Raw genomic sequence first — 22,781 nt, forward strand, 5'->3', positions numbered from 1 at the left:
AAGCACAGACCTCTCCTCTGCTGTTATGTCAAGCTCTAAAAAGAGGAGTAAATAGCAAGGTTAGGTATCCATGCGTCTTATGTTCACGGAGACATTGCTGCACTGAGCAATCAGATAATCGGGCATTTCTTCTGAAACATCATCTTTTCTTGCAGTTCTAAGCATCCACAGACACCTCACAGATTCCTCCCCTTTTAAACACTTAGACATTTTCATTGCTGTGAACTGCAGTTGCTTTATCAATTCCAGCCTCACTGCTGAAGAATGTTGAGGCTCCGTCATGAGATTCCTTTGATGCAGTGCTGAAGGGTTTGTTGCCCTGGGGAAACTTTTAAGTAACATCAATTTCCCATTAGTTTCTCCTGTGTTGTATCTGTTGCTGATATTGAATTTCTGTTAAAAATTGTTCTGACTTCCAGCAGAGTCAAGTGTGCTAAAGGGTACTTAGAACAGGTCCAGGATATTCTAACCTGCCCTGTGGAGCACTGGCAGTCTCAGCTAAAATTAACCATCTTTTACACCTTATTGGACTGCAGAACACAGAGTTTTACCTATTTAACAAAATAATTCAGTGTGATTATTCCCAATTCTACCCAGATATAAATTCTATAAATATACAGATAATATATTATGTGCTCGAAACCAGTTAACTGTAAAAGCTGTTTAATGCAAGAATTACTAGACCTGCCAGCATGGCTTGGACCAGCAATGGTACTGCAAGAGAGAACACCAGCATTTCCATAGAAATGGTTTGCTACAGATGCTCCAGGCAGTGGAGGTCTCTGGCTGGGCACAATGGGATTAAGAATGAAAAGTGACCAAAACCATTTCTTTTTGTACACACATTTCAGTTCAAGCTGCTTTAGTATGAGAAGTGCTTTTAAAAGCAGCAGAAAACAGCAGTGCATTGAATAAATACAATTGCATTGTATTTAATTTATGTAAGATTTTGTACACCACAACCTTAAAATCTTTCCAAGTGTGTCTGCATTCAGTTGGCCTGGAATCAAATTAGGCAGCTATATGAACACTGGAAAAGTGGGCTTGCAATATGCATTTTCTATAAAATAAGCATAAAAACAGATTTTGAGGAATAATAAAAGCATAAATATATTAAATACTTAATATAGAATAGAGATATAGAATATATCATTAAATAATAATAAAAGTAATTACTTTTTAGATTATAGCTCAAATGAAGAGGGAGAACACAAGCACATCTTATTACACTATTAAATTTTTAGTCTCAATTCTTCTGTCATCCAAGCTCAAAAAAAAGATACTCTTCAAATATGTATATATTTTATAGATTTCCTTTTTTTCAGTGGATTTATTTCACTGTAGAATACTTACCAGTGTTTAACTCTTTACTAGTATTTTCTCTCATTAAATACAGATATAAACAAATTCAGAGTCTCATAAATGATGATTTAATTGTTGAGAGAACTTCTAGGTTTTTTGTACTGAGTAATTACTATGATTGGTAGTATTTTAAGGGTGAAAACTACCATGTAATTATGCATATATTGATTACTTATTACCACACATTTCTATAGGAAAACCAAACAGGTATTCTTTGAATCTATACAGATATTCTCCCCTAAATCATAGAACATGGTCTGTAACTAAATTTTCTTCATTGTTTATTTTTGCAAACAGTTCTCTCATAAAATTGCTTATCTACTTTAAAGAGTCTCTCATCAGAGTATTAAAAGCTGAGGACAGAGCGTGAAAATACAGTGGGGTCTGCATTGTTTTATGTCTCCTTGGAGAAATCATTAAGTAAAAAACCCTGTCACTCTGCTCAGTCTGCCAAACCTGATGTTCTATCAAACATCCATGCTGGACAAAATACAAGTCTGAGATTCTTTTCCTTTTATTTTATTGGTTTTTTTTTTTTTTAAAGTTTTAACTTCAGTTGCCTTAAAGGTGGTTTTCAGATGTGGATTTACCACAGTAGGTAGACCTTAGCTCCATTCTGGCCTCCCAGATTTTGTTTCTGTAAGCTGGGGAAGTGTAACAAAGTGAGTATTGCTGGGTAACCTACCCAAGAGCTTCCCAAGACTGTATGGAAAATTTATTTAGATGTTTCAGGGTATTTTAGTCAAATTTTCCTAATCATTTCCAGAGATCTGTGTCCAGGGAAGTAGTAATCCCTATTGCACATGAATACTCTAAATGCTTTATTTTTTTGTGGGTAACAGCAACCATTCATAAAAGAATTGCATGATGTGATGCTGTAGAATGATACCCTATTCCATGCATTCCCTCCCATTCTTAAAACATTGCAAAATGAATTTAACCTTTGGAACTTCTTGGTGAAAAATTATTAGTAAAAGGACTCCCAAGTATAATAAAATTATTACACAGTTTTATTTTGAAGAACATTTTGCATTTGTTTTAATACAAAATGATGTAGGTCAAGAAATAATTTACAAACCTTTAAGATCTTATCCTGGCATTTGAAATAAGAATTATTTCAGAGGAAGTCTGTAAGCTATTCATAGGAAACTGTCATTATGTACAAAATGTTTATTGACATGTTTTAAACATCACATTTGTAAAAATGTGAACTGGATTGCTATCTAGCATATGAACTACAGGTAAAACCTGATAAGATAACTTGTTAGAACAAGTCATTGTTATCCAGTGCTAACAAAATAGACAGTAGCTTTCAGTGTGTTTTAATTATCCTCCAAGGTCATTTCAGCCTCAAAGACATTTCAGGGTTTTACTGCATTGTGAACAATATCGAAGCCCTCTCTTGATTGCATAAAAATAAATCTTTGAAATAGTACACATAGAACAACAGAAAGGTAGAGGCAATAAAATAATACATTTTTTATACCAAGGTTTTTGGTTCTGTGTAGAATCATATGATCACATTTCTTCTCTTTCCAAGCAGAGAAAGTAGTACTGAAGAAAAGCATTTTCATTCACCTGTTAAGTATTTTCTGCCCAAGGTGTTTCCTGTGTCAAATTAGGGTATGCAGGTATTACACTTTGTCAAAACTAATTGTCTCGTGACCAGGAATACTTGATACAGGCATGAACTTGCCAAAGTTTCTGGGGTTTGGGGTTTTTTGCATGGGATTATTAAAAAAATAAAATTAGACCTTACTTTTCAGTCAAAAAAAAAAAAAAAGTTGAAATTAGTTTAAATTTTTTACCTTTCCAAATATAAGACTGTGAGTAGTCAATGGTGCATCCCTTATGCAGAGAGATTATTTTGTCTCAATTATTTAAAAAAAAAAAAAATCTGTTCTGTTGCCAAGTTCAAACTTGACACTTTGTCCCAAAAAGAGATTTACATTAAGAGGTGGCTCTATTTAAATATTTACGCTATAGATCTATATATTCCAAGTAAAAATACTTCTATCTAGAATTCTGTGGAGAGTTACAATAATTAGGGTCCATAAATATTGCTGCAGTTCAATTACGGTACAATAATTACAAAATATAGAACATCTCTTTACAAATACAAATCATTGTATATTACAATTAATTTACAATATTTTCTACTATATAATTTTTAGCAAACTATCTTATCTAATTCTACTATAACCTGGTTGCAAGTGCATTAGTAAGAATGCAATTATTCCAGTATATTTTGCCCTTAACGTGATAGTCATAAAACAGACCATCTGAATGATATTTTCCTATGTAAACTGATGTTACATATGACGGATTATTCTTTATATAACAACTTCTTCCAATGATCTCTAACAGGTAGAGCATGACAAACTGTATTTTAGAAGAGCATTAAGAAAGGAAATCAGGAGGCAAGTTTGAAAACAATGTTAGAATGGATATGCAATGGGTAGCTGATATGCTTTGAGCACTGAGGTAATGACATTATTGGTTGTCATCACTCATCTCATGTTGCTGTTTCCCACACAATACTGTGCCAGACCTATACAGACATTGTCACTGACAAAATCATGCTCCACTAGGAAGGACAGCAGCACAAGGTTGAAAGACAGGCAAGACAGTACACCTCAGAATCCTGCTCTAGCCCTCAAAAAACTGATTGTCACAATCTGCTTAGTTTCAAAATAACCTTATTCCTACAGAGGAACTGAAGATTCTGTGGGAGGAGACTTGACCTACTGCAGCTCTGATCACATTTCGGCAACCTGGAGATAATAAATTTATTAGTTATGGCTTCCTTGAGGTGCGACATCACTCGTACAAAACTTGGATTGGTTATTCACTCCAGCTAGTGCCTAGCATCTTGAAACTATGAGGCACTTTTTCTGTTATTAGAACATTTTCCTTGCTAAATACTATAAGCTTGTGATGCATATCATTTCATCAGCTAAGTCTTCTTCGTATCGTCCCGTTTCTGGTTCTTCGTCACTGTAGCCAGGACCAAAATCTTGAAGTTCGTAATCTTGTCTGCTTAAAATCGGAAACATATCCCCATTGGTCCCATTGCTGATATTTCCATTGAGAAGATTACTTGCTGCACTCTCCATCTCATCAATAGTCATGTCACATGCATCAGCAATCTCGTGTTTTGTAGCCGAAACAAATTTAGGGTCCTTTGCGTACCTTCCCAGGCCTTCAGATATAAGTACCTGGCACATGGAGGGGAGAGAGTGAGAATTTCAGTGGAATTACAGAACAGACAGATTACAACATTGCTTATTCATGGAAAACACTAGAAACCCCCTGCTGAATCACTGGAGCAACCCACTGCCAAACTGTAGAGGTAAAGAACAATTAAATCAACAAAGAAACATCTCCAAAGTACACCATGATGTGTGAAATGTAAGTGGTGCTGCAGTGCATCTGACACTTCTTGGAAATTTGGCAGTAGTCTTTGCTGAACATCAATCATCAGGCTGATACACTAAGGACAACAGTTAATACATCTCAGATGGTGCAGTTAGAACAATTGCCTGGAATACAGAATTTTATATGTTCTCAGTACTTTAGAGGCCATGGAAAAGAGATGTTGAATTCCCACCTGCAAAAACGTAACAAAATCTGTTGTTTAGCTCAGAGCAATGGAAAGTAAATGATAGATAGAAGCTACAACAGTAACTATGATTTAGAAATGCTGCACACGCTTTATCTTCAAATCTTTTGTAATATAAAAGGGAATTCTTAACATTCTTTTAGTACACCTACAAATCAATCCTTGCAGTTGTTATTCTCCTCTCTGCATTTAGTACCCTGATTCACAGAGTTTTTGATCTTTTATTCTGATTACTGCAAAAATGGGGATTTATGTCTATAGAAACAGCAGAGAGAAAAGGCATATACATCATCTCTTCCTTATTGCCATTGTGGAAAGATACTTCAGAACTGATCCTCATCTAGAAAACTTAAATTTCAAAATTCTGAAGTATCTTTAGTTGTCTGTTCAATCTCTCACTAATGTGAAGATTTGGATTCAGTAGAAATCCTTTACTACATGACAGCTATGAATAAATTCCCCTCTTTACCTAAAACAACTTTGTGGCTATAAAACTAAAAATTTCAGAGCATTTTCAGAGAGCTGATGTGAATTGAATTACATGTTTTTACAAGCTAACCCCAAAACAGCACAGACAGACACTCCTGGCTCCTTCAGAGGTTCCTGCAGCACTCACCGCTTCCACCAGGCTGTCTGCACTCCTCTGCTTGTCGCTGTGTTTATGCCTAAAGTCATTGGGGACGGTCAGGTTGGCTGGTGTGAATGTCCGGTAGGAAATGTCGGGGTCATCCGTGTACCAGGAGCTCCTGTGCAAGGAAGGCAGGCTGCCATTCATGTGCTCTGTGGAGTCAGCCCTGTCCACCTGGATCAGAGGGGTGTAATAGGGGGAACGGTCCCTGTTGGGAGGCGTGGCAGGTGGGGTGGCCCAGGAACGCGTCGAACGACTCGGTGAATGTTTATGAGCTTTGCTGGAATCCAGACCTGCGACAGCCATGACCTGGTAAAGGGAAGGATTTTAGAAGTTAGTGATTTCAAATGCTCAGTTATACTCATTTCTCACTTTAGCAGTTAGCTCACACCAATTTTTCAAGCAGCAGCTGTGCAAAGTCAACATTTTGTGATGTGTAGTAGCCATGTAAAAAAGGAACAGGACTGAAATTGGCAAATTGACAGGACAAAATGGTATTTTTTCCATTTTACTCATTTTGCTTATACAATATAATAAAGAAAACAAAGTATAGAAATATTTCCTCTATCCAGAACAGGATAGGAAGCTGTCAGCATTTTCCAAGGTGGGCACTGAGCCTCAGAAGGTGTGTATGTTGTACTTGCAAATTGTCACAACTGGAGTTGAGATAGGCAAAGATTAATAGCAGCTGCTGTATTATGCAGTCCTGGTCAAAATTCCTTAGGGCATGGTGACTTTTTGTGGACACTCAGAGAGTCACAGGCTCATTCTGTTTTGTACAAGGTCGACGTTTGAGAAGGTTGCTCTCTAGCAACAAATACACCGGTACTGCTTCAAACAACAGTGAAAGTCAGGAGTGCAGTATAGAGGCTGGAAAGATGTAACTCGTAGTTAAGGAAGAGTTGGTGTTTACCTGCTGTTGCATTAAGTGAAGTGGCAAAGCCGTGCGATGGTGAAAATTAGGAGAGAGTGGGATGTCGTCTTGGCTACTTTGTCGGCGGAGGCATTCGAAATTAAAGGAAGATCGTCTGTGTGCTAAAGGGAAACCATAAATTCATTAGAAAAACAAAATATTTTTCCTCAAATTCTATTATTTCCAGAATTCCAGTGTGTGTCAACTATGATACAAATAAAAACAGATCCTCCCGTAAGAAACAAGTTATGCTAACAGAAGCAAGCAGCTGGTTATAAGATAAAGGATAGCTTAATCACATAAGCAAAAGCAGGCCTAGGTAGAAATCACAGAAGCAACTAAAATGACAGAATTTAAAGCAGCTGTTTCAGAAAACAAGCTTGTGTGATGCAGCTGACTGGTTCAAACACTCAGCTGCAGAGTTTTGCCATAAACTGTTTCTTCTTTCTTCCCCACAGTTTCAAATTCTTGATTCTAATGAACCAGATTTCCCAAAGGAAATATGAAATTCCCAGTTCCTTGGAAGTAATGTGCAATATGTAAAATCACATCCAAGTCAACTCAAGTTGTCAATCCCTGATGTTTATTCTGTTGCTCAGGACAGTGATCAGCCATGGTGTCTGTTCTGCTGTTATGTATTATTCATGACAGAAAGGAAAAAGTAGAAATCTGAACTGAATCAAGATGTTTGGCTGATCTTGTTGAAAGCCTGCAGAATGATGGGAAGCATGCACAGAGAGCCTGGATGCTGAACTGCAGCTGGAATCCAGATCCACCCTCACAGCTGCAAGCATCGGAGTGGGACACTGGAGAGAACCTGACTGTACCTGAGTGTTAAGTGCCATAGACTTATGGCACCCCACAGTTATCATCACAGACACTTCATGTTGGATACTAACAATCAAAGAGCCACTGAACTAAAATAGGCACCTCCACGAGGTGATTTGGTCCAACTAAAGCAAACTTTGTCTCTCTCCCTTGTCTCTATGGTAAATCCAAACACAGGAATGTAAGCCTTAGCTCCTGATCCTGGTATGCCAAGTGTCCCAATACCAAAGTGAACAAAAAGCTACCCAAAAAGTCCCTTCATCCAAAACAAGATGTTTCTTTGCACATGCTTCTCTGCAGAGAAGAGGCTGAAAGAAAATCTCAATCATTCCTCAGTATACTTCTGGAAGCTGCTCAAATACTGTGGTGATGAGTTTGGTATAAAAACATCCAGAAAGCTTGACATGGAACTCAATGACATGGAACTCAATTTACTGACTGCAGAACTCAGCCAAGGCACTGGATGTTATGTTCACTTGGACTGAATCAGATGCTAGCAGGAACTGTTCAGTGCATTGCTACACGTCCTTTTTTTCTTTTTTCTCCTTTATTTATGTGAGAAGATCAAGGCTTCTTCCGCAGGCCAAATAGCCCATACACTAGTTACAAATAATAGGTTTGAGATTCTTTTAAAATCTGCTGAGATGCTGAGCTGCTGAAATCTCTCAACTCTTTTCCTGAATATTAAATAAATGGTTATGACAGGGGGTATGACACTGATTGCTCTTGTGACATTACACTGGTGAGAGTCAAGGGCTTCCTAAATTACCCTTATGCAAATTAGATCAGAACTGGTTCCTCTTATCCTAGGATACCAGATACTCTCTTATCTAGTACCTTTATCTAGTCTCCTTTAGGTGAGATAAAAAGCGTAACTTCCTCTAAATGAATGACTGCCAAACACTCATTAAAACTTCATCTCCAAGACTGCAGTTAGAGGAAACCTTCAACCCTCCACTTGAAGCGCTTTCATGGGCAGACCTGAGACAATTTTTATATGAAAATTTTTCTCCTGCAATCTATAGAATGGATGTACAAAGCATCTATCTATTTCTTTGGCTTAAAATTCCTCTGCTATCAGAAAAGCTTGTAGAAAGCTGCACAGGGGGTCTTCTTTCATAGTCTCTCCTTCATCTGATGTCTTTTCCTTCTGCTACTGAAAGACAGCCAGCAGCTTTCTGTACCCTTCACTATTGTTTATCTGAGTTATTTACTTTCTGTGGTGCAAGACTCATTCTGCTTTTTCCCCTGTGCTCCTGAAGGTCAGAAAGCCAAACAGCAGAGAGCATTGCTGGTCTTGTCATAAGGAGTTGAGTGCCTACAGTGTGGATCCAATATTGGCTGTATTGCTGGAGAATGTTACCTTTATTATATAATAATATATTTTGCTGCTGCCCTTTACCACAGCTTTCTGTACCTTTAAACAGTCTGAAACTGTACATCAGATATAAAATTCTCTCAATACACTTGAGAATGTCTGAGACAAGAAAAAGCCTTAAAAAGAGGTTGCTTTTGCACTTCTAGTGCCACCCCAAGTACTTCCTCTCTGTGAAGTGTCAGAGGTCAAAGACCAAAATCCAAGAATTTTGAGTCTGTGCCTAGTTTCACCAGAGGATTAGCACTGCTAATCTCTGTAGTATGGCCTGGAACATACAAAGACAGAATTACAAGATAAGAACCATGACAGCTTCTAGAAATGCAGACGAAGCAATATTGTTCTTGAGATAAGGAAAAACCAAGGGAAAGATCTAAGGAAGAGAAGAAATGAAAATTAAAGAAATAGGAAGAAACATTTGTTGACAATGCTAATTCTATCTATAAATCGAAACATTTTCTCCCTCAGAAGAAACACAGAATTTTAAGCACTGTTCCTGAGATAGCAGAAAAAAGTACCAACGTGAATCTGAAATAAGATGCTTAAAATCCAAGTTAAAAAGAAGCATTTTTAAGCTGGAATCTGTCTGAATGCATTTAAATTATTTCAGAGTTGCAAACAAATTGTCCTTAATGTACTTACGTGGTGGTGTTGGAGGTAGCAGCCGTCTCCTAGGAGATCTTTTTGTATCGTAACAGAGCTGTGAATCATCTTCCTCAAAAAAACCATGTGGGTGATGGTAACCTTTTGGTCTCTCAAAATCTGACTCATGGCAGTGATATCTACAGTGGTAATCGTATCTATGTCTGCATTAAAAAACAATAAAGAAAATATTTTTTCAGGGAGTTTTTGTAAATGGGTGTATTCGTTTCCTTCTAAAAGATTTTCAAGTCTACTCTTTCTCCAGCAAGATAATTAAACTCTGCATTCTATAATTGCACAACTCAAATTTAAAATCCAGTTTCTGTAGGATTTTGAGATAGTGGGCATATACTTTTGTGCTAGTACAGTTACAGAGTCAATTCCCAGGTAAAATTTTTAATCAAATTGTATTTTCAATTAATTTATTCTTACCAGTGCAGGAAAAATGCAACATCTCGGTTGCACAGTGCTTAAAAAAATAAATACTCTACTCCTGCCATGCTCTCTTGAGAGCCCTGGGTGAGGTGCAGGAGCACAGAAGCTCAGAATGGATTTAAGCCTCTTACATTTTGGATATTCTCGTGTTTAAAATCAGATCTTGGAAGGGTGTTACTTGATGCTAACTATCATACAAAAAAGTTAATGACCTGAGAATTCTGTAAAATTTAGCTTTCATGCAAATCTCAGCTTATATGCAAACCAACAAGATGCAGATTAGGGTGCCAATCTTGCCAGAATTCAGCTGGTGAATGTAGTCCATATAGCAGGAGATGGAGGAGGAGAATTAAGCATGTCTGGCACTTGAGCATATGCACTTACAGATCTAAGATAGAACAGCAATAAATTCCTCTAACTTCTGGTCTGGACTTGTAAACAAAAAAAAAATGAAGTGAAAAAAAGTGAAGATTATTTTTGAGATGTTACTGAATTTATTCCATAGAAGGGAAACATTCCATCTTTGGAACACTCTCCATTCCTACTCATTTCACATTTCAGCAGTTGCAGAGTATTAATTTCATTAGAGAATTTGCAGTGTGAGCGTGCCTAGTGAAGCCTTTACATCTATGTACCTAAAATACTGAAATATTTTTGCATGTTATTTCATCTAACAAATATTTTTATTTAACAACAACATTTTATTTCACAAATTTCCTCACCTGTTTCCTGACAACATACTGTCATCTTCATAATATTCTTCTCCACTATAATACTCCTGCTCTCCCAGATAATGATCATCATTGCAATAGTCTTGGACTTCATGTTCTTCCCGGCGAATAGTAGGTCGGCGCACATCACCAGTGTCAGATCTGTAAGTAGCAAACAAATAGGGTTGGGTTTTTTCTATTTATATCAATTATGTGTTTTTTGTTTTATACACAGTTATTTTAATGTGCTTCAAAGGAGGAAACAAAAAGACAAGCATTAACAACTCTCTAGTTCAGAAAGCGGTGTTACAGTAGTGCCGAGCACTGCAGTTCAGAACGTGAGTGATGTATCTGTTTCTTAAAGATGGCCTTCCTTTATCTCCTTTTGGTACAATAGGAAAACAATAAAAGGATACCCAGTGAAGTCAAATACATTCAAGATGTTTTCAGATGATTACATTCAGCCATTTGGAAAAAAACAGCCTCTCTCCAATGCCTGAAGCTTGCCAAATGGCTCAAATACTAGGAAGTTCTCACTGAGGTATTCAAAGAAAAAAATCTGAAATGGATATTCAAATCTAGACATTAAAACCACCACTGAATGTCCATTTACCAATGCACTTCAATTAAAACAACAGATCCTATTTTTTAAAAGTTGTCTTAGAAAATATTCAGACATAAGACCAGAAAAGATTTTGGGTCCTCTGTAAAAGGAACTGTACACATTAACATTTATCAAAGCTAACACCAGTGGTTTTTGCAGTCTTGACAAGTAAATTTTTAACAAGGTCTACAATCAGGTGTGATCTTTAGCCTGTTGAAAACTGCAGAAACCTGCCTGGACTTTCAAAAGGGCTTGAATAATTTTGAACTTTACCAGAAGTTTGTCCTTTTAGAACAGGCAGTGAAAAATTATATCTAAAAACAGTCACTTAAGCTACCAAGCATATGCATTGTGGTACAGATAATTCAGAAAAGAAAAAGGAAAGAAGAAAAAAAGAAAGAAGAAAAACTCCTCTGCCCTCTTCAATTATGCCAGAACAGTATCAACTCACCTAATATATGTTTCATAGTACCGTGTTCTATCCAGGTAGGCCATGAAAATGAGAAAAATATTTTTAAAACAAGTCATTTAGAGAAATTCTTTGGTGATTACAATGTCTGTGCTGTAACTAATGATTTCACTTTAAGGAAAACTGCTGCTTTCAAACCCCAGTGAAGTTTTATGCATCTCCCGTTCATTAGAGCTAGATTTTAAATACAGTTCATACACCAGTAGGCAACAGAAATGAAGATTCAAATTAATTTCACTTAGCTTAATTTTCCTACAGTGTATTTATAAATTCATTTAAAAGCAAAGACATATTTGTGAGTTTACCTCCTACTGCTTGGCCTTCTACGCTTCTCGTGGTCAGTCCTGGAGTGTGAACGGTAACCGTTTTCAGATCGACGCTCACGATTTCCAAAACTTGTGTGTTTTCCATGGACTTTGGACACGTTGGCATTATTGAGATTGGCATTTGTTGAGTTCGGAACATGCTTTCCTACTGAGTTGTGATTGTGATGGTTGTGGTACACAGAGTTTCCTGCCTGATGATACATGTTTTTCTCAGTATCACTTGCAGAGGGAATTGAAGGCCGCTGGACATGTAAGGGACGGTGTGTGGTGTTGATTTGCTGAAATGAATCTCGTCTGTCACTGCTAATGTGGTTTATGTGGTTGCCAAAGAGGGCACCATTCCTCTGTTTTAGGGGAAGAGAAAGAAAAAATTATATCAGATACCTTACCAGAACGTACTCTTGACAGTGACAACTAACTTTTCTCTCCTACATGCATAGAAAAGTAGCAATTCAAGTAACCTGTGATTTTTCTTTCTAATTTTATGATGCTTCAGATGGGATCTCCTGAAGTGACAAAGATGTGATTGTGGTGATGACAATATTGTATTTCAGAGTCAAATCAACAGTATGCTGTGATCATTATTCTTTTCCACACAACTAAAAGTGACATATCCAGCTTTCTCCACATTTTATTACACAGGAGAAACCTAGATTCCCGTACATGAACATGCACCAGCTTCCTCAGGAAGAGACGTGTTTGCTTAATCTTTGGGAACACTGTGGTGGAGTTCTCTCCTGCTCTCCCGGAGCACTAGTTTGCAACAGGCGTCACTCAGACAGGATGGAGTGCCATGCAACAGCTTGCAAGCAAATCCCAGGTAGGGAACATTCAGCTCCAGTGCTTCCATTCTTTCTTCTCACAGAGGTACAAGAAAGAGTAGTTTCTGTTTATCAGCCCTGGGAGTGTAATGGATGGTGAAAGAGGGGATGAGGTGCTAAGTTATGACTATGACATGCAGCTCTCTTTGACACCTGACCCAGGTTAGGGAGCCTCCCTGTCTAGCCAGGTGTGGGTCCTGGATGACAGCAGTCTGAGTTGCAGCTCAATCTAGAGAAGACAGGAGGTAATGATGGTTGGCAGAGAAATGCATCTACTGATGGCAGCTGGGGCACTGTCTCCAGTGCCACGTCCTCCTTTTTGCAAAGGACAGTAGCAAGCTATGGGGCTTCTGCTGTAATTCCTACAGAAGCACGATTTTACATTCTGAAATGCTTGGGAAAAAATAAGTTTTCTTGCTGGCTGACAAATGGTTTGCAGACTGATTATAACACCAAATTTACATGTTCACCATTTAGGTCTAAATAGCATAAAGAGGAAAACTAATCTTTTTTTCTGATTGATTCTTGTATATCCCTCATGGGATTGGAAATGGCATTTATATTTAGTTGAACTCTGTAACTGAACACATTCATTTTAAAATACGCAGCTCCGTGTCTCTTGTGGTTTGCTTGCATAGACTTTCATTCTCTTCTTCCTATCTACCACTGCAGAGGTTAAAACCAGTTTAAACCTTGCCACTATCAAAATTTGAGACAGTAAGGTTCATGCCTTCTATTAGGATTTGCTTAAGAAAAAGTGAGAATTAATGAGAAAGAATTAGGGGCAGGAGAACCACCCTGCAGGAACTGCTTCCTAAATTTATGAAGAAATGCAAGTGCCCTGATACTACCATTTTTATAGATTTATACATAGAATATACTTATTTATAAAATATTTATATTTCCTGATTTGAGGGGTTTAAAAGTATTATTATTATTCTATTATTTCATATTCAAGGATAAGGTCATTCTTTACTCTCATATTATACAAAAAACAATTCACATGGTTGTGTTCTGACATTACTTTATAAACATCTTCCTCTTCCTCTGGATTGTTTTCCTCTGGTTCATCATCTTGCAAGTCACAGGATATAGCTCGGCGTATTTCTGGGCCAATATCATGAAGTGTCCTTAGTCCTGCCTAAATCAAGGACAATACCATAATACATTAGGAATGCAAACTCTTTTTCGCTCTTTAATTACAGGTGTTAAATTTATTTTAAAGGACAATTAACAGGTTTTGTATCCTGACATCCACAGAGGATGCATCCTGCTGTAAGTTCCTTTACTGTTATTAATAAAAGGTTAATAATAATTAATATTCCAGTACAACCCTGTTGAGGTGATCATGTCTTTATTATCACAGTGTAGACACTGACTAAAACACCACTGATGTTTATGGACCCCTATAGAAGAAAAATTAATCCTATTAAAAGGTATAACTAATCAGCAAGAACTATAATAAAATGCATTTCAATGAGATGTATATTTAATGTTCAAAACATGTTTGCAGCCTGTGTCAACAAAGAAAACACAAGGAGATCTTTGCTATAGCAACAGCAATTTTAGCAGAGCTCAGATGGAAAAGAAAGCAGTGAAATAATTCCAGCTCATCTGCACTGCACTGTGGTATGCAGAGATTTGGTTTAAAGTTTTAGTTTAGGACAGAAAACCATTGAGTTACAGCACCAGAGACTCAGTGTACATCGGTTCATATTCCTCTCAGGTTTGCTACCACAAGCAGAATTTAGGAGAAGGGATAATGCTGAAACTGTCCAGGACAGACCTGCACATCAGGGAGGAAAGAGATGTCATACCCATGCCAAGAACTCAGTGCTTTTGTAAAGGCCTGCCTTACTTCAAAAAGGAGATATTTTTCCTGATTTAACCCTGGCTGTTACAGTCTGAAGCAAGAAACACAGCCTCGTTCTTCCCAGCAACTTCTTTTATCTCCTCAGGTTCAGAAAAAATCCAAGATGTTTTTGTTTAACCCTCTGCTACCACTACACTTACACTACTAAAAATCATGCACAGCATTTGGCTCCATTTTTGATTACAATCTAAAAACCTGATTTATTCTTTTTTAGCATTTTTGAAGGAGATATCAGGGCTGTACCGGCACAACACTGACATTGCATAGTCCTGTGGTAGCATGAGGATGTGTAGAGAATTTTGTGTTTCCAGAAGGAACTGAGGGACCTCAGAGGACTCCAAACATGGCTTGGTCTCATTCACGCTGTTTCGTTACACGTTCCCAGGAGCACACTCAAAACTTCCACTCAAAACAGAAACAGCTGCTTTGCTGGGGAGAAAAATGGCATTTATGCAGTGTGGGCAATCAGAACCTTGGAAACGGATGAACCAAAAGGCTCCACTTCAGGTTTCAGTCACTCCAGTATTTCACTTCCTGAAAAAGGCGCCTGACTAATCATATTATCTACATCTATCTGGCAATCCAACTTTCTTCCTGAGGAATGAACTTTGAGAGCTATGCTATAATTGAACAAGGCTCTAAAAATCATTTACTAGTGAGTTAATATACAATAGTCATTTCATGAATACATTGGGAATGGTGGGAGTGCTTTCTCCCACTTCTTATGCTAATTGCTTAGTCAAAACCTCAGCAAGGTTGCTAATGTCATCATTTTTCAAGGTGCTAAAGGGAAGCAAAATTAACACTTTAAGGTACAGGTATTCAGAGGCTTCTATTTATTTAGCAGAAACAAAGGCAGTATTGATGTAGTAGAAGACTGCTAATATATTTCAGTTATTTGACCATTAGCAAGAAGAGCCACTTGCATTTCACACTCTCTACCTGCTTACTTTAGAGCAAAGAGAATTAAAAAGAACAAAAAACCTCAACTGGCACTTTAACATAAAAAAAACCTGAGGTTAGTATGAACAGAGTATAATTTGAAAACTACTAAAATAAGGAAATGAGCATCCAGAAAAATACCTGAATAGACCTACACTACAGCACTGAACATAAGAGACACAGCAAAGTCTTGATTGTGCAGAGTTAGCCACGCTCGAGGAGCCCATCTCCTGGGGCTGAGGGCAGGAGACCCATCTCCAACGCTGGCTGAGTGCACTGCTCTACCACTGCACAAAAGCTCTGAGTTTTCAGCCAGCCCAGGCTGCCTTCAGCTGAGCCCTTCTGTGAACACAGCACTGTCAGAGAGCAGCATCAGACAAAATTTAACCCTGACAAAAACTACTTGCTCATATCCCTGTCTGCCAAATTGTGACAAAGTCCCACAAATATATGCCTGGAAGCTGAGAAAAGCCGTGTGTTTGACAGCAACACACTGAATAGTAATTTAATTTTGATTACATTTCCAACTGCCTTCTGGCTTACTTCTTGGTGAATTACCCCTCCTTTACTCAAGAGAAAACAGGCAGCCTTTATCATCTCATCTCATCTCTCTCCAGTAATACTCATTTCCAAGTAACAGACCTCTTGCAGTTACACAGTCAACAGTGGAAGACAAAAACCTGGATGACCATATGCAAAGGTATATGTTAGCTACACTAAACCCAGCAGCTTTATTCACTCAGCCAGCACTGAAGCTCTCAAACAACACCAGTCTGCAGAATTGAAATACTCCTCAGTTTATTTGCTCTACTGGAACAACTTACAACAATTTTGTGAACTCTATCCTTAAAATGACTCCCATTTACTGTCTCGTTTTACCTGGTGCAAGCCAACAGCATTCTAAGTCATCTAAGAAACATTTTTATCACGGGAGCACAACAAAACAAGACAAATGCTCATGCTGAGCTCTTACTGATAAGACAATTCTTCATGAGATCAGTCAGCCACCACTAAAGTGAGACTGATGTAAAAACACAGGAATTAGTACTTTTATGTCAATAGGAAAATCCCTTCTTTGAACCACACAATGTCTTCTGTGAAGACTGAAGAGGCAGCATGGACTGATCAAACATTTGACTTTAACTTCAAGCACTTCAAAACCAAATCAAAGATCTCTTAAACAAAAGACCACACAAAATATCAAACCAACCTTCCCCACATCTCTTCTTTAATTTACAGGGAAGAAGAGTCCTTCAGACACACATTCCCTACATAATATTGCACATTTCAGTCTACCCAGTAAGAACCCTGGAGTCATTATAACACACAAGAGGGCAGTGGAAGCACTCCATGTCCTCCATTTGTGAGGTTTTAAAAACTTGTACATTTAAATCAGAGATAAAAGCAAAAGCAGAGCGGGTGGGACTGTTTGAAAAAAGAGAGTCTGGATAGTGATTTGTCTACCCTTGCCAGAGGTGTGCTTGTTTCTTTTTCACTAGGACTGCTGAAGTTCTTAGAAGGTGGTTATTACCCTCCATAGAACTTTGTAAGACTTTTAGTTATTACATACAGTGATTCAAGATGTGCCACATTCTTGAAGCATCAGGTTATAATGACTTTTAAAAAATAGTCAAATTTGAGTGTTATACAGGAATTACTTCCTCACAGTCCTTGAGCATGGCTCTAACTCTGTTCTACAAATTTCACTAGAAGTTTGCAAAAGAAGTTATTTCTTGTTCAGACACACTGTTTATCCAAAATTTATTTTTTGATTCCTTCCTTGCTTCATCTTCTTTCCATGTAGGTATGAGAAAGATGAGAAGTATCAGTCCAATGGTTACTTAGCAAAGCAGTGACACAGAGTGTTGAGCAACATAATTACATGAGAAACCCAAGCATGTCTTTAATTAGGCTTTCCCATAAATGCACAGAATGACTTCAGATGAACATGGTAATTCTGTGCAGCTGTGCTCTGGAGGGACAACAGCACCTGCAATGTTTTCAGGATGGAACAAGGCTGATCACTGATACACCAGTGATGGGTCCTGAATAGCATCTCAAGAGACAATGACTGATGCCCCTGTCTCTGACACACCACTGAGGTGGTACAGATGTGTTTTCAAAAGCAGAAATAACAGAACTGTAGGAGTCCCTCACCCCCAGTGAGAAAAGACACCTGGACAGGTTGTTTAGATATATGCTTTAAGAGACTTGAAAGGCACCTCGCACCAAAACATTTGAAAGTTAAACATGTAAATATTTTGAAAAGACTGCTTTTAACAAATGCCAAATAGATTTTAAATCAACTTTCCACATCTACAGCATGCATAAAAGAGTAACACTATTTTAGATACATGTCTTATATTAAGAAATCCGTGTATAATTCAAGACTCTAGTCATGATTTTCAGAAAAACATTCAAATGCTTATAAATACTGGAACTACAAAAAGATCATTTTCCCTGTACCTAAACTCAGTCCAAAATCATTTTAAGGTATGGTCCAACCTACATATAGCTGCAGTTTAAGCTTAGTTTAAGAAGTGCAAGCACAATACCCTTATTTAAAAAATATCATTGTCACCTACACTATTTCCAGTCAGTAAAATACCCAGTGGTCCCTCTTTTGAAGCATCTTAGAGTGATACCAGGAATTGGAAGACACTGGCAAGCTTTGCTTCACAGACTTTAGAACAATGATGTATATTTATGTATATTGCTATATAAACTCACTAGAACTGGAAAAAAGCACAAACGTTAATACTAAATACTTAGGTTTTCAGAGCTTCACAATCCTGGAAGCCTATGACTCTAAAAACATTCATGTCAACCATTAGATTTATAGGTAAAGAGCATGTTTTTACTATCTGCTTATTTTAGAGCAAAGAAAACTACAAAGAGTAAAAAACCTCAGAGATACACTGTCACTTTAACATAAAAATAAACTGAGGTTAGTAGGAACAGAATACAATCACAGAACTACTTACAAAAGGAAACAAGCATGCAGAAAAATAGCTGAATAACCTACACTATAGCAGTGGACATAAGAGACATAGTAGTCAAGCCTTGATTGTCCAGAGTTATCCATCCTGGCAGAGCCCAGCTCCCAGCGCTGAATGCGCTGCGCTGCAGCTGCACAAAAGCTCTGAGCTCTCAGCCAGCCCAGGCTGCCTTCGAGCTGAGCCCTTCTGTGAACACCACATGAACATGGGAGCACAATTAAATGGAACTTGAGCAACAAATTAACCCCTCAGCTGATGCCTACCAGAGAGTTTGGCTTTTTCCCTTTTCTATTACTGTTTACTGCAGGGTTAATAAGACTTGTAACATTTGCAGAGAGAAAAAAGCATAATTGGTTTAATCTGAAACATGTTTCCAAGATCAGGTTCAGCTCTATAAATCAGTGCTTTTGTGTACCTGGCATGTGAAAGAAAATATCCTTTAATTTTTGTTCGTGTGTACTAACAAAGAGAGCTACACATAAATAAGTATGAAATACAGATGCATTCCATAGTTTACAGTAAGTATTTTCCATAGGAAAAATTGTGTGTAATTAGTTCATTCCCTCTTTGTGCTAGATGAAAGTAATTAAAATTGTTCATGCTTCACTTAACATCTGTTTTACTAGCAATGTGACCACTGTTTGGCTCAATACAAGTTTCCATCATTACACAAAGACAACTCCTTCTGACCCAGAAAATGTATTGGTTGTCACTGCAAGTATCAGTCAATAGCACAAGAAAGGCAGTGGAAGCCCTCTTTTCTGGTGGCCTCAGGGCATGTATAACACCACAAAAATGACCTAAACATCTGACTCAAACTGGTCACCCATTTCATTTCATTTCATTTCATTTCATTTCATTTCATTTCATTTCATTTCATTTCATTTCCTCTTGTTCTCTTACCTTCATAAGGGGGTGAATTCCCCCGGGGCTGCAGAAGACAAATTGTGGGGTTCCAAGTGATGTTGTTATTGCAGCTCTAAAGATGCTTTTGGTGACAGTATGGAAGTTTAGACAAACTGCTGTTGGTTATCGTTTGAAGTGTCCTTTTCTGAGTGAGGGGGAATTTGGAATTTCATGGCAGAAATTTCCTTGGCTTAACAGCCTGAGCAGAAAATCAGTCCCCTGAGATGCTCTTCACTTTCTAAGCTGCTTCCTCCTCTCTGACACGTACCCAAACAGCAGCCTGGGTTAGGCTAACAGCAAATGCTACACCCTTGAGGAAAACCTGAGCTCTACAGAATAAAAAAAACCCTGAATGAAGTTACTGTGGAGTAAGAAGAGGAATTCCTGCCTGCTGCATGCTCTGGCACACATGAAGCAAATCTAGTTTAGCAGGGAGCTCTGCTCTAGTTTTCTAACTCAACCCAAACTTCCATTGTTTCTTCTTCTGTACCAAACACATCTCAAATCCAGTGTCAGAAGAAGCTGCTTCCTTTATTGCAGTTGGGTGGAGGTTCTGGCCCCTAAACATGAGGGGGCTGCCAGGGACATTCATGTGACACAGTTCACAAGTTTTGGTTTCATATTACCAAACAAAACTCAGGCAAAGGATGCAAGTTTCAGTTCAATGTGTTAAAATGCCTAAGTCTTAATGACAAAAAACCCTATTCTGTATATTCTAGTGTTCATTCACCCTGAAAACAAATGCTCTCTGTGTGTCTCTCTGAAGATAACACCTTCTAAGAACAGTATTTTTACACATGTTCCTTGGTCAGTCTGCCTTCCTGAGTCCACAGACTGAATCTTTACCTAAGCAATGTGGTTTCCAAGGGAAGATTTATTCCCACACTTGGTGAAACAGAACTTATTAACACAACTACTGTAGGCCACCAGAAAGCCTCACTGGACTTTCCTGAGCTCACAGAATTTTACTCTCTGTAATGCAATTCTCTTCAGCTAACTAAAGACAGTGTGGATGGTTCCCTGTCTTTCATACTACACTTTTCTGGAAGTGCTTTTCTTGCTGAAAACATTACTTTATATGACCTTGAATTCTAGTTGTGGTATTGTGGAGATTTTCCTTTGCAGTTTCTAAAAACTTTTTTATTTTGTATGTAAAAGTTCTTAAATTATTCCACATCTTTTCTGCCTACGTTAACATAAGTCATTCCATCAATGAGACAACAGCATAAGAAGTACATGTTTTTAAAAGTTTTAGGTAAAAGCAAGGCATTCAACTTAATATCCTAGATTATAACTAAAGGACTAGTTTAAAAAAAAAAAAGGTAAGTGTAATTCCCTTGGAAAAACTGGGCCTTAGGCCATTTGACAGCTACAGAGTCTCCCTTCAATATCTTCAAAATACTGAATGAAATTATTGTAAAAAAACCCAGCCTTCAAAACCCCAACAAAATACCACGTAAGCGTGAGGAATAAGAGGGCAAAGAAGTGATCTATGCTAAAAAAAGGCTGTTGCAGTCTCATAAAACAAGGAAAATTGCAACATCCATTAATTTTTTCCTCAATAGTTGTCCTTAGAATTAAAACACAGTGAATAAAAACACATTCTGTGACAAGGAGCCTTCTGTCTCACAGGGGCTGTTTACTCTCTGAAGGCAGGAAAGTGTGACATGGCCAGCTGTAAGAATCAGCACGATTATAAAACTGTAACTCACCTTATGCTTCACTCAAAGGTTAGGAAGGGAGGTGTGAGAAGAGTTTGCATTAATGTAAGTAAATCATGAGGTACAAGTAAGTGAGTTGCAAAAGTAGCACTTAAAAGGCTCTTAAAATAATTACTATGCATTCCAAACTCCTTAATTGCCTTGCACAAATCCTTAATATCGGAATAAGAAAGGGGTTTCCAGTCAGGGTTAGCTCCATTGCTAGTACAAGAGAGTGTAGTAGAAGCAGTTGGAGTTACTTCCTGGTAGCCATGGGTTCCTCGGCAGAGCTCCGGCCATGCGGCTGGAGAAATAAACATCTCTCTGAAACAGCTATCAAGAATCTGTCTGTCCATATGTATTTCCTTTCCACGGGACTCCTGGTTTGGTATATGCATGTTGCAGTATCCCCACTGCAACAGAAGGGACTTTAAATCTTGATAGCAGGTTGTTTTCTTCATCTCTCGCAAAAAAAAAGGAGATAAGGAAAGCCAGGCTAAATAATGCAGGAACTGCAGGGTTTATTAGATCCTTAGGAACCATGTTCTTCACTAATTAATTAGTTCATTCACCCCAGGAGAAAGCCACAGATATCAGCAGAAGTACAGGAGCATTTATGGCTCATATGGCTTTTGACACAAATTGGAACAGGTGACCTTGCTTTTATCTGCTGGTTTGCCTAAGGACTTTGCAGCATGACAACTGTTCTGCAGTGGGGTGAGATGCAAACTAGAATATGAAAATACTGTTGCTCTCGTTCTTTACAAATAGAAGAATCAGATAGCTGGAAAGATCTTATTAGCCTGGTAAAAGTACTTTCCTCATCTTATCTAAAGCTCTAAGCAAGCAATTCCTAGTATAGAAAGGTTCTGAATGACAGAGCTCAAAAAATTGCAGCCAGATGTAGTTCAGTTTCTGCTGCTCTCATGTCCAGCAGTTCAGAAAGCAGGGGCTGTTTGCAGTGGTATTACCTTGACTACCAGATGCTGTAAAATCTTATCTAGTTAGAGAAACTTAATAGAAAACTGCTGCTGAAGTAACACGCCCACTCTGATTATAGGAAGCTTCTAATCTCAAAAAGAAAATTCTCAAAACAATAGAAAAGGCAAACACAGCCAAAAATAAAGGTCCTGTATTTACTGTCAGATTTCAGTGTCAGGAACTCAAGTGTAGCTGAGGATAATTTTCCCCTCCAGAGAGAAGGCTGAAAAATTCTTTTTCTGTTGTGAATCATCTCTTCCACTCATGTCTTCATAACAAAGTCAGGTGCTGCAATATTGAATGTGCTGCATGTTTGATTAATTAATGCTGGGGCAGCTCTGCTATACTGACATAACAGTCACCACAGCTTCCCTGAAAAACTGGATGACTGAGTGATACTGCACATTTCTGCTTTTCTTAGTATATTGCTTACCAGAGAGATATGCAAACATTAGTTCACCTAGAGTGTTTAAGGGAATAAACGGAAAAACAGCTACTGACTCTCCAAGAAATAATATTTTCATAGGTACAAGCTTTTCACAGACCATCCAACAAAATTTCTATAGTTGAGACACAGGCTGGATCATATACCCATAATTTATGCTACCAGAAATGGTTGATAAGAACAAAGGCTTTTGAAAACAT

At 37.9% G+C, this 22,781-nt stretch overlaps 1 protein-coding gene across 1 annotated transcript in view; it reads right to left on the reverse strand.

Moving 5' to 3' along the window:
• Nucleotides 1-2,349: 2,349 nt before the first annotated feature.
• The window catches only part of CACNA1D (calcium voltage-gated channel subunit alpha1 D), a 172,685-nt gene continuing 152,253 nt past the window's right edge, over nucleotides 2,350-22,781 (reverse strand). Inside the window, 8 exon segments of the mRNA XM_032120445.1 lie at nucleotides 2,350-4,580; nucleotides 5,601-5,921; nucleotides 6,526-6,647; nucleotides 9,371-9,534; nucleotides 10,528-10,677; nucleotides 11,571-11,597; nucleotides 11,894-12,258; nucleotides 13,760-13,876. Of these exon segments, the coding sequence (XP_031976336.1) occupies nucleotides 4,287-4,580; nucleotides 5,601-5,921; nucleotides 6,526-6,647; nucleotides 9,371-9,534; nucleotides 10,528-10,677; nucleotides 11,571-11,597; nucleotides 11,894-12,258; nucleotides 13,760-13,876 (1,560 nt within the window). The 3' untranslated portion in view covers nucleotides 2,350-4,286.

This window comes from Corvus moneduloides, chromosome 11 (assembly GCF_009650955.1).
Source record: "Corvus moneduloides isolate bCorMon1 chromosome 11, bCorMon1.pri, whole genome shotgun sequence".
NCBI lineage: Eukaryota > Metazoa > Chordata > Aves > Passeriformes > Corvidae > Corvus > Corvus moneduloides.